The following is a 12,562-nucleotide window of genomic DNA, read 5'->3' on the forward strand; positions in this document are numbered from 1 at the left end:
CATTGGATCAGGTAAATCACATTTTGGGAAAGGCATATGAAGCAACGATGGAATCTGACAGTTCTTCTGATAGGTGACCGCCAGAGCTGTGCAGTCACGGGGGGGGGGGGTTGTTTGTATTGTAGCAGGTTACTGTGGGGCATTTGGATAGCTTTTTCAGATATATGCATTTATAATAATTATGAGTAATAATTTACAATACTGTATGCATACACAATACAGCTTATTTTTATGCCCTTCAATTTGTATTTTGAAAGAGATCATGGGATGAACACTGAATTTGTGTGATATTGAACAAAAGGAGGAGTTATAGAGCTGGTGACTGCTGAAATGTCCCACTATCTGTTCAGGCATTACAGTTCAGTGAGTGCATGAATATAGAATGAAGTGTTTTGCTGATTTGTCCAAAATGAATGTTTTTCAATAATCTCTTTCTTTAGTTTATGGGGCAACTTTTGCTTTGGCATTATAAAGACCATGACTGCCTAAGTAAAAGATTCTGTCTCAAGACCTCGGCTAAGTACAAGCTACACAAACAAGTTATATCTAAGTAAATTACATTGCTCTTTTAATAAGGTGTTGCTAATGCTTCCTTAATACAATTACACTCTTACGCCATATATACATGATTGTCAGAGGTCCAAGCATGGAGGTCTCTCATATTCATAAGAGGTACCTGTGTTTCACTAACCACACCCCTTCTGGACACTTGGGCTCAGAACAAACATTCAGAAGGTTAAATTGGGTTCAGTTTAAACTTAGCTGGTCCCAGTGCTGACCTCACACTTACAGACCCAGTCTCAGTGACTGGCAATCCATCTAAACCTGTAACAGAACAGAAGTTCACACATACAAACTGGTCTAAAAATTGCAGAACCCGGTTTAAGATAAACCTGGGTCTATGTAGTATCAGACTTACTCCAGTTTAAGTCAAACGGCTGCATGGAACTTCGGTACACTTCCCTTGCGCAGCCCCAGGGCTGGGAAAACCCAGTCACTTGCCCCAGGGCTGATCTTTTCACTTCTCCCCTCCCCCCACCCTGGTCTAGTTATTGCCCCCTTGGCCCCTTGCTCTCCCCTCAGCCAGTGCTCTCAACCCTCATCCTGCAAGCCACTTTTATCAGCATTATAAAGCCACTTTTATCAGCATTTGCCACTGCTGGAGATGAGTAAGTCCTGGTGTGGGGAGGGCTGGGGGTGTAGGGGGAGAGACCCCACTCCACCCAGGGGTTGTGCCTCCCTCCCCTTCATGGGTCATGCCTACCCCCCCCACGGGTTATATCTCCCCCACCCCACCCTACCCATGGGTCCAACCTGCCTCCCTCACCCCATCCCATGCGTGGGTTATGCCTGCCACCCCACATCACCCACAGGTTGCAATTGCCCCCTCTGCTCCTTATGGGTCACACCTGCAGCCCCACCCCACTCATGGGTAATGCCTGCCCCCTCACCTCGCACAGGTTGCAACTGCTCCTGCCACCCCACCCATGTGTTGCACCTTCCCCCCTACCCTTCATGGGTCACACCTGCCCCCCACCCCACCCATGGGTGGCATCTGCCCCCTACCCCATCTGTGGGTTGCACTTCCCCCATCCCCTAGTAGACCCCCAATCCCCTCCAGCCTGCTGGACCCCCAACCCCCTGGCGAGCCCTCCCCCCCCCGACTTATCTGGTATCGGGCAGCCATTTTGAATCAATTTAGCTTCCCCTAACACCCCTGAATGTCTGTACTTGGCCTTGAGGGAGAACAGCTCAGTGAATGTGAATGAATGGATAGTTATACAGAGACTTTTTAAGCACTGTACAAGGGATTTAACCCTGTGGAATAATGGTAGCAGGCTTGAACCTGTCACTTCTGTAGGCTGAAACATGAGCTCAAAGCCACTGTTCCTTTGTTAAGGCTTTGACAAATTTATTAACCCCTATACTTCACCCTGCCAGCACTTCTGGAAGAGAGCACTGCATGGAATGAGCATGACTTGTATATAAATAACTAAAAAGTGACCTAATTTTTTCCAAAGAGTCCAACTGCAATTGGCCACCTACATACCCCCTTTCATATGTGACTTCTTTTTTTTTTTTTGTAGGTTTTTTTCCCTGACGCTAACACTTAAACGCCAATTACCATGGACGCAACAGAGTTCCGAAAGAGAGGGAAAGAGATGGTGGACTACATTGCAGATTACATTGAGACGATACACAAAAGACCAGTCTACCCTGATGTGGAGCCTGGATACTTGAGATGCCTTATTCCAGAATCTGCACCACAGGAACCTGAGAGCTTTGAGGATGTCTTCAAAGACATTGAAAAGATCATCATGCCAGGGGTAAGGACATCTAAAAAACAGCTATGGCATAGTATTCCTATTGACCTCAGTAGACCCAGGATTGTACTCTAATTTTATGCGTAGATATTTTACAGCACGATGCAATAAAAGTTTCCGCTCTTATTAGAAATACTTGTTCCCATATTTGTGCTTTATATGAGGCTGTTTGGGAAAGAAAATTCCTTGATTCTTGGCAGAACTGGTGAAAGAAAGTTTCATAACTTTCATTTTTATCTGACCTATATCTTTGATTGTTTTGATATTTGGTATAAAGATCACTGAATACTGTGCAAGTAAAGGCTTTTAACTATAATCTTCAGTATATAAAAGCCTTCTTTGAATCTGATGTTTAAATGTCAAAATGCTCACCTGGGTTTTCTTTTTATTACTGCCGTGTCTCTCTGCCTAGCACTGTATTTAGTCTAAAAAATTAGCTTCTTCCAACGTCTCTGAATGCTGACAGCCCTATCTAACTATTGTCCTTTGGATGGATCAGTGTTAAAATGGACAATGTAAGTCAAAGCATGAACAGTGAGTGGCTCAGCTCCCTGGCCCCAACTATTGTTCTCATCCTGATTCATGGTCATTTTCTTCTAAAGATGAGCTTGTCTCTCAAGGTGTCTGGACAGACTGAGGGGGAGAAAATGCTTTATAAACTTAGCAAGGAATTTCCTGGAGAGGGCTCCCACAGTGAGTAAGTTGAGTAGCCAACCCTGATGCAGTCTTTTGTGACAGCTATATGCTGAATATGGAACCAATGCTATGTAAACTTGCTTAGTACATTGCGGTGCTAAAATGATCTCTTTTCCGTCTGCCACTGTAAATATTGGGCCATCTAATGCTCCTTATCTGCATTGATTGCTATGGAGGTAACCTTGCTGTCCTTTCACAGGCAAAAAAAATCCACTGACATTTCAAAGTGCATTTTCGTGAAAGCTGGATCAAGCTCTAAATTCTGATGACTTACACCAGTGCAAAACTATGGTGAGGGACAAGAGAGTGATGAGCAATGAGCAAGTGTAGTGCAACAGTTGATCAGAATTATCCACAAAAAATTGTTGCTGCATATCAAGCAATAAAATGATGTGCATGGTTTAAGTTAAGACTCCATACACGTCCTGTAAATTGTTATGAATCCTCTGATTGAAATGAAGAATTATACTAGTTGTGGATTAGGCAAATATGCTGTCATAAAATCAGTAAAATTAGAACCACAGAACTTGATAAATCCACGGATTTTTTTGAGATTTTGGCATTTGTTTTAATCCGAACTAAAAAATAAAAGGAATTTTCTAAACACATATTTTTTGTTTTGGTTTGATTAGACTACTACATTTTGATAAAATGTGCTTGAATTTCAACTACTTAAATATGCAAAACTCACATTTCAAAATAAAAAAGGAACTTTATAGTCCACTAATATTATCAAAATGATAAGTTCCAGTTGCTTATTTCAAGTGATATCTCATCAAAATTGACAATTTTCATGTAAAGCATTTGGATTTTGCCAAGCGGCCTTTCCTGATCATAAGATGTTCCCTCAGGTATTTTTTGCACAATGAAATAAAATGTAATTACATTCTCAAAATAATTAACATCAATACCAGAAAATGTTGATTTGTGATTCTCACAGTAATCTTGCCCTTTCCTTTCTTCTGCATACAAGCAGCTCAAGTCTCACTTGAGCAGATATAAAATAGTATTTCTTCTCTGTGTGCACCTATGTAGGAAAGTGAACTGTAGGAAGTACACTGTAGAAAAGTTGCTCTCTTCTTCCAAGCCCAATGTCTTTCCCTCCTGGCTGCCCAGTGGGCCAGCTTCAAGAGGAGGGCTTGAAAGTACTTTGTTTAATTACTTAGCTCATGGACTGGTAGCGAGAGGCCTTTGCAGGGAAGTAGAAAATGTAGGTTTAAACCCCTCTGAATGAAGGAGACAGCCTAAAACCTGGATCTCTCATACCCTGGGCCAGTGCCTTAACCACTAGGTTATTAGGGTAACACAGGGGACAGCCCATTTTTATTCACTTTCAGTCAATACCTGTATACCTGAGCAATCCTATTCCATGATATGTGGGACTAGAAACTGTGTGCAAGTGCCAGTTACATGGCAATGAATGTCTACTTAGGCACAGGAAATTGGATTCAGCCCTAAGTATTCTGATCCCTACTGTATTTACTCCAGGACAAACTTTTTGTTGATGATAATGATTCTGTGTTTAGATTTCTGATGCACAACTATTCCATGGCACACAATGGTTCCTCTCAAGAGTTCAGAATGGCATGGGTCAATTAATTGCGTTTTGGGGGACAGTGTTTGTATGCACTCCCCTCAACCTTTATACAACCTTAGGATACTACAAATCGATAGAGGCAAATCTTCTCTTGGGTAAATAATGGAGCTAACAAGGGAATTTCATAGAAAAATGTCACTGTATGTTTGTAAGAATGTAATGCTTCTAAGGACCCATTTGCAGACAGTGGTAGAGGGAACCACTGCTGAACCCCAGTTTCCACAGAAATGAATTGGACTAGTATTAGAACATGTGGGAGTTGACTTGTGTCTCCTAGTATCAGTTGTATTTTCTACTTGAAACTTTGTTGTCTTTGTGGTGGCCAAAATGGCCAAGTTCAGCTGTAGGGGTACCTAAAGAGTTGATCTGTAATCCAGAAAGGGGTCCAATCTACAATGTGGTTTAAGAACACATAGCTGAAGCATTATTCATTTCAGATGCTCTCATACATCTTTGGTGTGAGGAAAAAGTCTCTCTACAGACAAAGCAGAGAGAGACTAGGCAGGGACCTGATTTTTATGCAAAATCCAATAGATAATATAGCTCTGAGAGGTAACAGGGCTGAGTGTAATTAGAAGCATGTGCTGCAACTTCTCTTTCTTCATCCCTTCTGTCACTGTTATTTGTTTTGTGGGGCTGATAAAGCATCAACTGTGCCACATTCCTTGTAATATTTGCACAAATATGTTGATTTCCATGTGACAGACAGAACAACTTCACAGATAAATGCTGAAAATAAGGACAACAGAGCCACCTGACTCAGAGCTGTTTTTCTTCATACAGTACAACTAAAATCCACTATGTATTATCAGGCCAATGGCACTTAGCTAGGAGGCAGTTTAATTTGATTAACCCAAGATGGATGTCATGTGTCTTACAAATCATGCAGAATTGTAGCTGAGGTGATAAACAGTAGCACTGCTAGCTGAAAATGCATGTCAGGTTAAGTGTGACCCACTACAAAATAACATTTATTAAGGCCAGGCCAGTTGGTCGGTTTTTCCATTTAAAAGGCTGCAAATGAGAAATGCAATATTACACATCTCTAACGTTGCGAGACAGTGTATAGCTAAAGTCTTCCCTGGTCCTCCCAAAGTCCCTAGTTTAACCCTTGAATGGCTGGAATATGAGATTGACGGGTGTGTATATCATGCTTAATTTGGGAATTTTAAAACATATATATTATATACTTCATTTATTAAAAGGTGTAGACCTTTTGGAAAGGATTAAAAGGCTTGTAAGTAGAGAGCCTTTTGTACAGTGCTATTCTCATTCACGTACTTCCTCCCCTATAGCCAACAAGTCATATTTCCCCAGAATAAAACTCAGAGCTATTACAAAGCTTAAAGAGAAGGGGCATGGAGTTTATACAGGAAGAAATGAAGTGCTGCTTTCAGCCGGCAACTTTGGAAAGCAAGGGTTATGCTGTAAGTCATTAAGGGACCCTCTGTACATGCAGGTAACTCATGATGTGATCTAATGCACAACCCACACATGCCTCCTGTCATGCCACATTTGTATGGCAGGATGCATGATTGTGTTAGATCTCATCGCACTGTATTGCCAGTGAAGGGGGAGCCTGATCCTAGGCTTCCCTTGCACTGGTAAGGAGCAAGCCCCCATAGCTGGGACCCCCCTGCCGCAGTCTCTGAGCTGCCACAGTCCCCAAGCCCAAGAAGTTTCATGCACCCCCAGGGCTGGAAGACTGTGACAGCTGTGATCTCCCAGCTCCAACTGCACACATGCCCAGGGCTGGAAGATCACAGTTGTGTCCCTCAGCTGCCAGGACTCAGCTGGTTCCCAGCAGTTGGGTGCTGCCAGGACCCAGAGTCTACAGCTGTGGGGTTCTGGGTCCTGGCAGCCATGGGGTACTTCTGGGATCCTGAATTAGCAGCTGCCAGGCTGAGTCCCCTCACTTGCCGGACTCCCAGCCCTTGCTGGGAATGGTGCACCTCCACAGCTGGGAGTCCCATCAGCTGACAGAGCTCTCAATGGCAGGGGAGACCCTGCTACATGTATAAATTAAATCTGGATAGCAACCAGCTATAAAGTTAGTATACATTTTCAAGGTCTAGCAGAGCTACTTTAACCTTTTTAAGGTCTGATAGGTACTTTGCATGTGTAATTGGTTTCAGTTAATTGTGCAGTTAACCACTTATTACACAATACCTGTAATGTGTAGAGGGGACCCAAGTGGTCACTCCCAGAAAGGGAAAGAGAGTTCATCCTTTTCTCTTGTAAAAGACTAGGCCATAAAAAGGCAGAAGAGGTCACTAGATTTGGGTGGCTGACTTTCTGGGCATTCAGTTTGGGGCATCTTGGACCTGTTTTCCCCCAGTCTTACATTATTCTTCATGGAAAATCAAGGTTTGAAATGAGGAGAATGAGGCTGCTTCTAATAGACCAAGATCTAAATCATCATGATCATGAACATCCTATTATTGATGACAGGGCTCTCCTGAGGAGTGGGTAAAATTCATGGTCGCAGTGCACAAGAACCAATTGTGTTATATCTGTGGCAATTTAGTGGCATCTGACATCTTAATCAGGACCAAACTGATAACCTTGATTTCAACACTTATTGGGTGTGTCTGCATGAGACATTTACTGCATTTGCCTAATTAGCTTTGCAGTAAATATCTTGGCATCTGTACATGTGTCCTTATTAGGCTGCATGAAGATAAAAAATTCTGTAGCAGGTTAGTACTTGTAAATACAAGTACTAGCCTGCTGCAGAGTTTTCTTTATGGTGAGGGGTGCCGAAATCTGGAATGGGCTTTCAAGGGAGGTGGTGCTCTCCCCTACCTTGGGGGTCTTTGAGAGGAGACTGGACAAGCACCTGGCTGGGGTCATTTTCCAGGTGCCTTCATTGTCTAGTGTAGTACAATGGTGGAGTTGCTGGTTTCTGTTCTGTCAGTTGTTTCCATGTTGCTGGTTTCTCAAAGGGTCTTTATTTTTCAAACGTTGGGTTTTGTCTCTGGTTCTGGGAGTAGGTCTGTGGTTTCAGGGAGAATCAATGCAAGGCAGTGGTAGGGTCATTAAGATGACATTCCGGTCATTCAGTAGGAGCTATTTTTAGGCCTACTGTCATTATGTCTCAAGCACTCTCATTCTCTCTCATTCATCCAGGGAACCAATTTACATAGGAGGGGTAGGTATGAGTCACAGTTACAACAGAATTACAATAGGGTCTGCCCAGGCATAGGACACAAGATGGAGACTTGACAATACAAGATGGAGACTTGACTTTACTCTGGCTAACTTACAAAAACAAGTCTGAATCATACAATATCAATGTAAGACAAATAGTAAAAATAGTGATCACACAATATAAAACAATAAAAATCAATACCAAACTAACAGATCACTTTTTACGTGGTGTTATAACACTATTTACCCGGACAATATAAAGGGGACTTGTTACAGTAATGGAATACAAAAACTTATCCTAACGTACCTATGACTACTTATAACTACTTAAGGAATAGAGAGGGCAGAGAGAAAGTCAGAAATGGTTGGGGAAGGGGAAGCAATGTATTTCTCAGTTTAAAAAAAGAAAGAAAGAAAAACGGGGGGGTTTTGCTACAATGGTAATCATTAATATTGGTAGACAATCTGGTAACTACAACATATGAATCTTTCCATGTTGCTACTCCATCATTCTTTCAAAGCAACCAGTATACTCTTGTAGCTATACCGTTCCCTTGAATCAGGATTGCAGTCAGTTATATGAAGGATATAGCTTATTCTCTATGTGAGGAGGCTTCTATTAGAATATTGGGTTGTATTTTTATTAGTAAGTTGGTTTTTTTTTTAAGGTTTTATGGAGATGCTTTTTCTGTCTTGTGGAAAAATCCAAGAGTATTGCAGTCTCTAGGGTTGTTAAAGGGACTTTGCAAGCAGTAAATCCATCTGAGATTTTTTTTTTTTTTAAATATTAAAAGAAGAAAAAATAAAAGAAAACTAACTGTTTGTTTCTAACACCTGGACTTCTGCGGTATATCAATACTTCGGAGATGTATTAACACCACAATGTCAATACTTTCACAGTCCTCCACAATCCTTTCACAGTCTTCAGCACACACTGAAGACCACAAAACAGGTTCTGAATATACCTCCACAATTCATTATTGTAATTAACAGTGACTTCTTTTTGCCCAACACAGGTGACGCACTGGAATAGCCCATATTTTTTTGCCTACTTCCCTGTCGCCCATTCCTTTCCAGCTCTTCTGGCAGATATTTTGTCTGGCGGCATAGGATGTATGGGCTTCTCCTGGGTAAGTTTACTGCGGCGCATGTTGCTGTATAAGATATAGGACCAATCCTGCAAACACTTAAACAAGTGAGTAGCGGGGAGTCCTGAAGTTAATAGGGATACCTATGGAGGTAAACTGACTCATGTGCTTAAGTAGGAACTACTGAATGACTTGGATAATGGCATCGTGGCCCTAGTAAGTTTTGTCCCCAAAAGATGGAGACAGTCAAGAGCAAAAACCTTCTGTCCATCCTCATTTTCTAAATGGACACTGCCAATCTAAAAAATAAGTGCTGTCCATTGTGGTACTATGTGAGGGAGCTTACTGAGGAGTTGCCTAATTAGCTCAGCAGTAAAGCATCACCATCTACATGCATGGCTGGAGTAAACTAATTAACTCTGCCATATGTTAGTACTTACTACTCTACTGCAATGAATGCATATCTCTGGTGACTAGGGCTGTCTGGGACATGAGGGTGTTACAGTGTGGGGGGGCTGCCTACTGGCTAGCCCTCCATCATAGCATCCTCATGCCCCAGCCAGACCCTCCACAGCATGTTGAGATAGGGTGGACCAGCTCTGGGCTGGCAAGCTGACCCCCTGGGCACCCTGCCAGCTGTAGCTCAGCTCAGTGGGCTGTGGTCCTGGGAGCAAAAAAATCCAGCATAAACTGTGCCAGAGTTTACTGTCACACTAAGTTCACATGTAAACATGCACTGTATGTTCCTAAATTCCCCAGCCACCATTTGTGATTATTTTTTAATGTTATAGTTTCCTTTCTGTTTGTCTGTGTTTTAAATGTTATTACTCATGAAAGACTTGTGGAACCAACAGTGAATGGCTAATTAATTAACTGTTGTGGGTAGCCAGTGAAGAGGGCATGCAAAAATACATGGTTACATTAGAGAATGTTCACTACCCCCTGATCCAGGGGTAGGCATTATCCTTTAATTCAGGTAGAGAGCCACTTAATGAGTTTTGGTGAGCTGCTAAAGGCCGCAAGGGTAGCCCTGCCTCTTACCCCCGGAAGTACTCCGTTTGGGAGGGGAGGATTGCCAGAAACAAACCAAATCATCTATCAAAAGTCAAACACCTACTATAACACATTTTATTTTAATTACAAAAGATATTTTATTGTGATTTGTGTTTGTGTACTGTATATAGAGATGATTACATAATAACGCAAAAATAAAGTCTTGCTCTTGTAAAGTGTGGGGGGGTAGGGGGGCTGGAGGTGGGGGGTGTATGGTGGGATGTGGAGAGTGTGCATGTGGGGGGTTGTGAGGGGGTGTGGTTGTGTGTGGGGGGCAATGGGGTACGTTGGGAGGGTTGTGGGGTCAGGGTGTGGATGTGTGCCCCGCCCCATGATGCACAGCCCTTACTGCCAGCAGCAGCAGCTTGGGGCAATTGTGGCCTGCCCAAACGCTGCCACCCAGTGATGCACAGCGCCAGCTAACACTGCACGTGGTGGTGAGGAGCACAGTCAGGCCAGCCCATCTTTATTACGTGGGGCTCCCCAAGATGCATGTGGAGCTCCCAGTACTTGCACACCACTGGGGGAAGCCCCACGTGATGAAGCCCCACGTGATGAAGCAACCTGACTTCCCCACCCATGCCATGCAGGTCCCAGGCCTCTGTTGGGAAGCATGGGGGAAGGCTCCCATGGGGGAAGCATGGGGGAAGACTCTACTTCTAGTAGAGTGCCAGGAGCTGCTATGAGTACTCCAAGCACCTGATCACTGCGACTGCTGGTTGGTGGCAGGGGCTGTGCACCATTGGGGGGAGTATGCTGGGGGCGGTCTGCACATCTCCCTGCCCTCCCTCACACCCACACCCTGCTGACCCAACCTCTGTACTCCTGCTGCCCCCCTGGGCATGGGCTCCATGCTCCTGCCAGCCCCCACCCAACACTCCACACTCCCACCCAGTTGCAGCTCCCCCTCCTCCCACCACTGCCACTTCCCTACCTGCTGCCTGGAGTAAGCACTGCAGGGCCATGAGAAGGAGCTGCTGGATGCCAGAGAAACTGAGCAGGTCCCCCCGGTGGCTGCAGCAGTGGCAGCCACTGCCCTGCTTGGAAGCTGCATGCTGGCTAGGGTTGCCAACCCTCCAGGATTGCCCCAGAGTCTCCAAGAATTATATATAAATCTCCAGGAGACTGCTGAGAGTCACCCAGGAGATAAATGATAGGGCATTCATTAAAATAAATATCAACTGTTGAATCTAATTTACATAGTAGTCCAGTGGGTTTTTTAAAATGTAATAGTAATGTGCATTTGCCTTCACTAATGTCATTATGTCATGTGATGAAACCTCCCAGAACAGATTCAAAGAGAGCTGGCAACCCTAGTGCTGGCTGGGCTGAGCTGTTCTGTGCACAAGGGTGGGAGCAAGGCACACAGGCTGGGCAGAGTACATCTAGTTGGTGGGCACCTGTGGGCAGGGCTGTCCATGGGTGGGGGGTGAATTAGAGCAACCATCCCAGGCCCCATGCTTTGGGGTACCCTGCAGACAGTACTGTATGGGCCTTGCTGCACCCACTGCATGCCACCAGCTCCATGCTCTGGCCACTCGCCACCCTACCCTCACCCCCCACCCTACACTTCTGCCACTCGCCAGCCCCTGGCCCTACACAGGCTGATATGCCCCAGACCCCACACAGTCCTAGGGATAGCTCTGCCTGCGGGCTGGATGAAATTGGCTGGTGGGCTGGATTTGGCCCAAAGGCAATAGTTTGCCCACCCCTGTTCTAATCACTTTCCTTTATGATCATTTTAGGAGTTAGAAATGTCAAATTGTAGAGAAAATCCTTCTTTTTAACAGGCAGCGTTCCGTCAAAATACTTTATTATGCAGGTAGATTTTTTTTTAAGGTTCACTTTTTTAACAAAGAATTTAAAAAAAAAGAATTAAGGGTCCCAATATTATGATAAAATTATTGGAAAGTTAAAGTGTTTCAGGGAACTGCTAATGATTTAAAGCAGTGGTTCTCAATCATTTTAGACTCAAGGCACCCCTCTATAACTTTATGAATTGAGTGGCACTACATTTCAAAACCTAATTTATTTATTACAATCCTTACCTTCTTGGAGAGGGGCCAGGAAAGCAACCAGGCAGATAGAGCCTGAACTTAGTTTATCTACTTTGCTCCTCCCACTGCCTTTACCTCCTTATGCTTCCAGAGGCACCCTTCAAAGGATCTCACAACACCCTGGTTGAGAATCACTGGTTTATAGAGACTGTCAACCTGAAATCACTGTTCTGAATCTTGCCCAAAACATCAGTATGTCATCATTATTACTAATGAGATATTTGCTTGCAGGCCTGACTGAAAAAAATTGCTAATTCCATCCAGTTCCTACTGGGAATAGGTCCACAAACACAAAAATAATTGTGATCGGAAACTGTAGGGCCATAGAAAACTTCATTTCCCTCTCAGCTTCACAGGGATGATCTTCATTGGTCAGAATCAGTATGAGCTATATAAGGAGCATGGCAAAATCTACCGGCCTGGCTGTGTCTGTCCTCCTGGACTTGTAGATATGAAGTCTACTGTGCTTTCACTCTACTGTACTTTCAGACTGACATTTTTCACTGAGCCCCCAATCTGTTTAAAAATTGCAGTGTTTGGGAGGGTTTGGTAAATCACAGACTGAACATGAGTTAGCAGTGAGACACAGCTGCAAAA

At 43.8% G+C, this 12,562-nt stretch overlaps 1 protein-coding gene across 1 annotated transcript in view; it reads left to right on the forward strand.

The window, feature by feature from the left end:
- Positions 1-12,562, forward strand: part of DDC (dopa decarboxylase) — an 80,794-nt gene that overhangs the window by 3,764 nt on the left and 64,468 nt on the right. Inside the window, exons 2-3 of the mRNA XM_090049659.1 lie at positions 2,088-2,327; positions 8,784-8,897. Coding sequence (XP_089905785.1) covers positions 2,127-2,327; positions 8,784-8,897 — 315 coding nt within the window. The 5' untranslated portion in view covers positions 2,088-2,126. The remainder of the gene's footprint in view (positions 1-2,087; positions 2,328-8,783; positions 8,898-12,562) is intronic.

Source organism: Crocodylus siamensis, chromosome 5 (genome assembly GCF_052110815.1).
Source record: "Crocodylus siamensis isolate JL-2025a chromosome 5, ASM5211081v1, whole genome shotgun sequence".
NCBI classification, from domain to species: domain Eukaryota; kingdom Metazoa; phylum Chordata; order Crocodylia; family Crocodylidae; genus Crocodylus; species Crocodylus siamensis.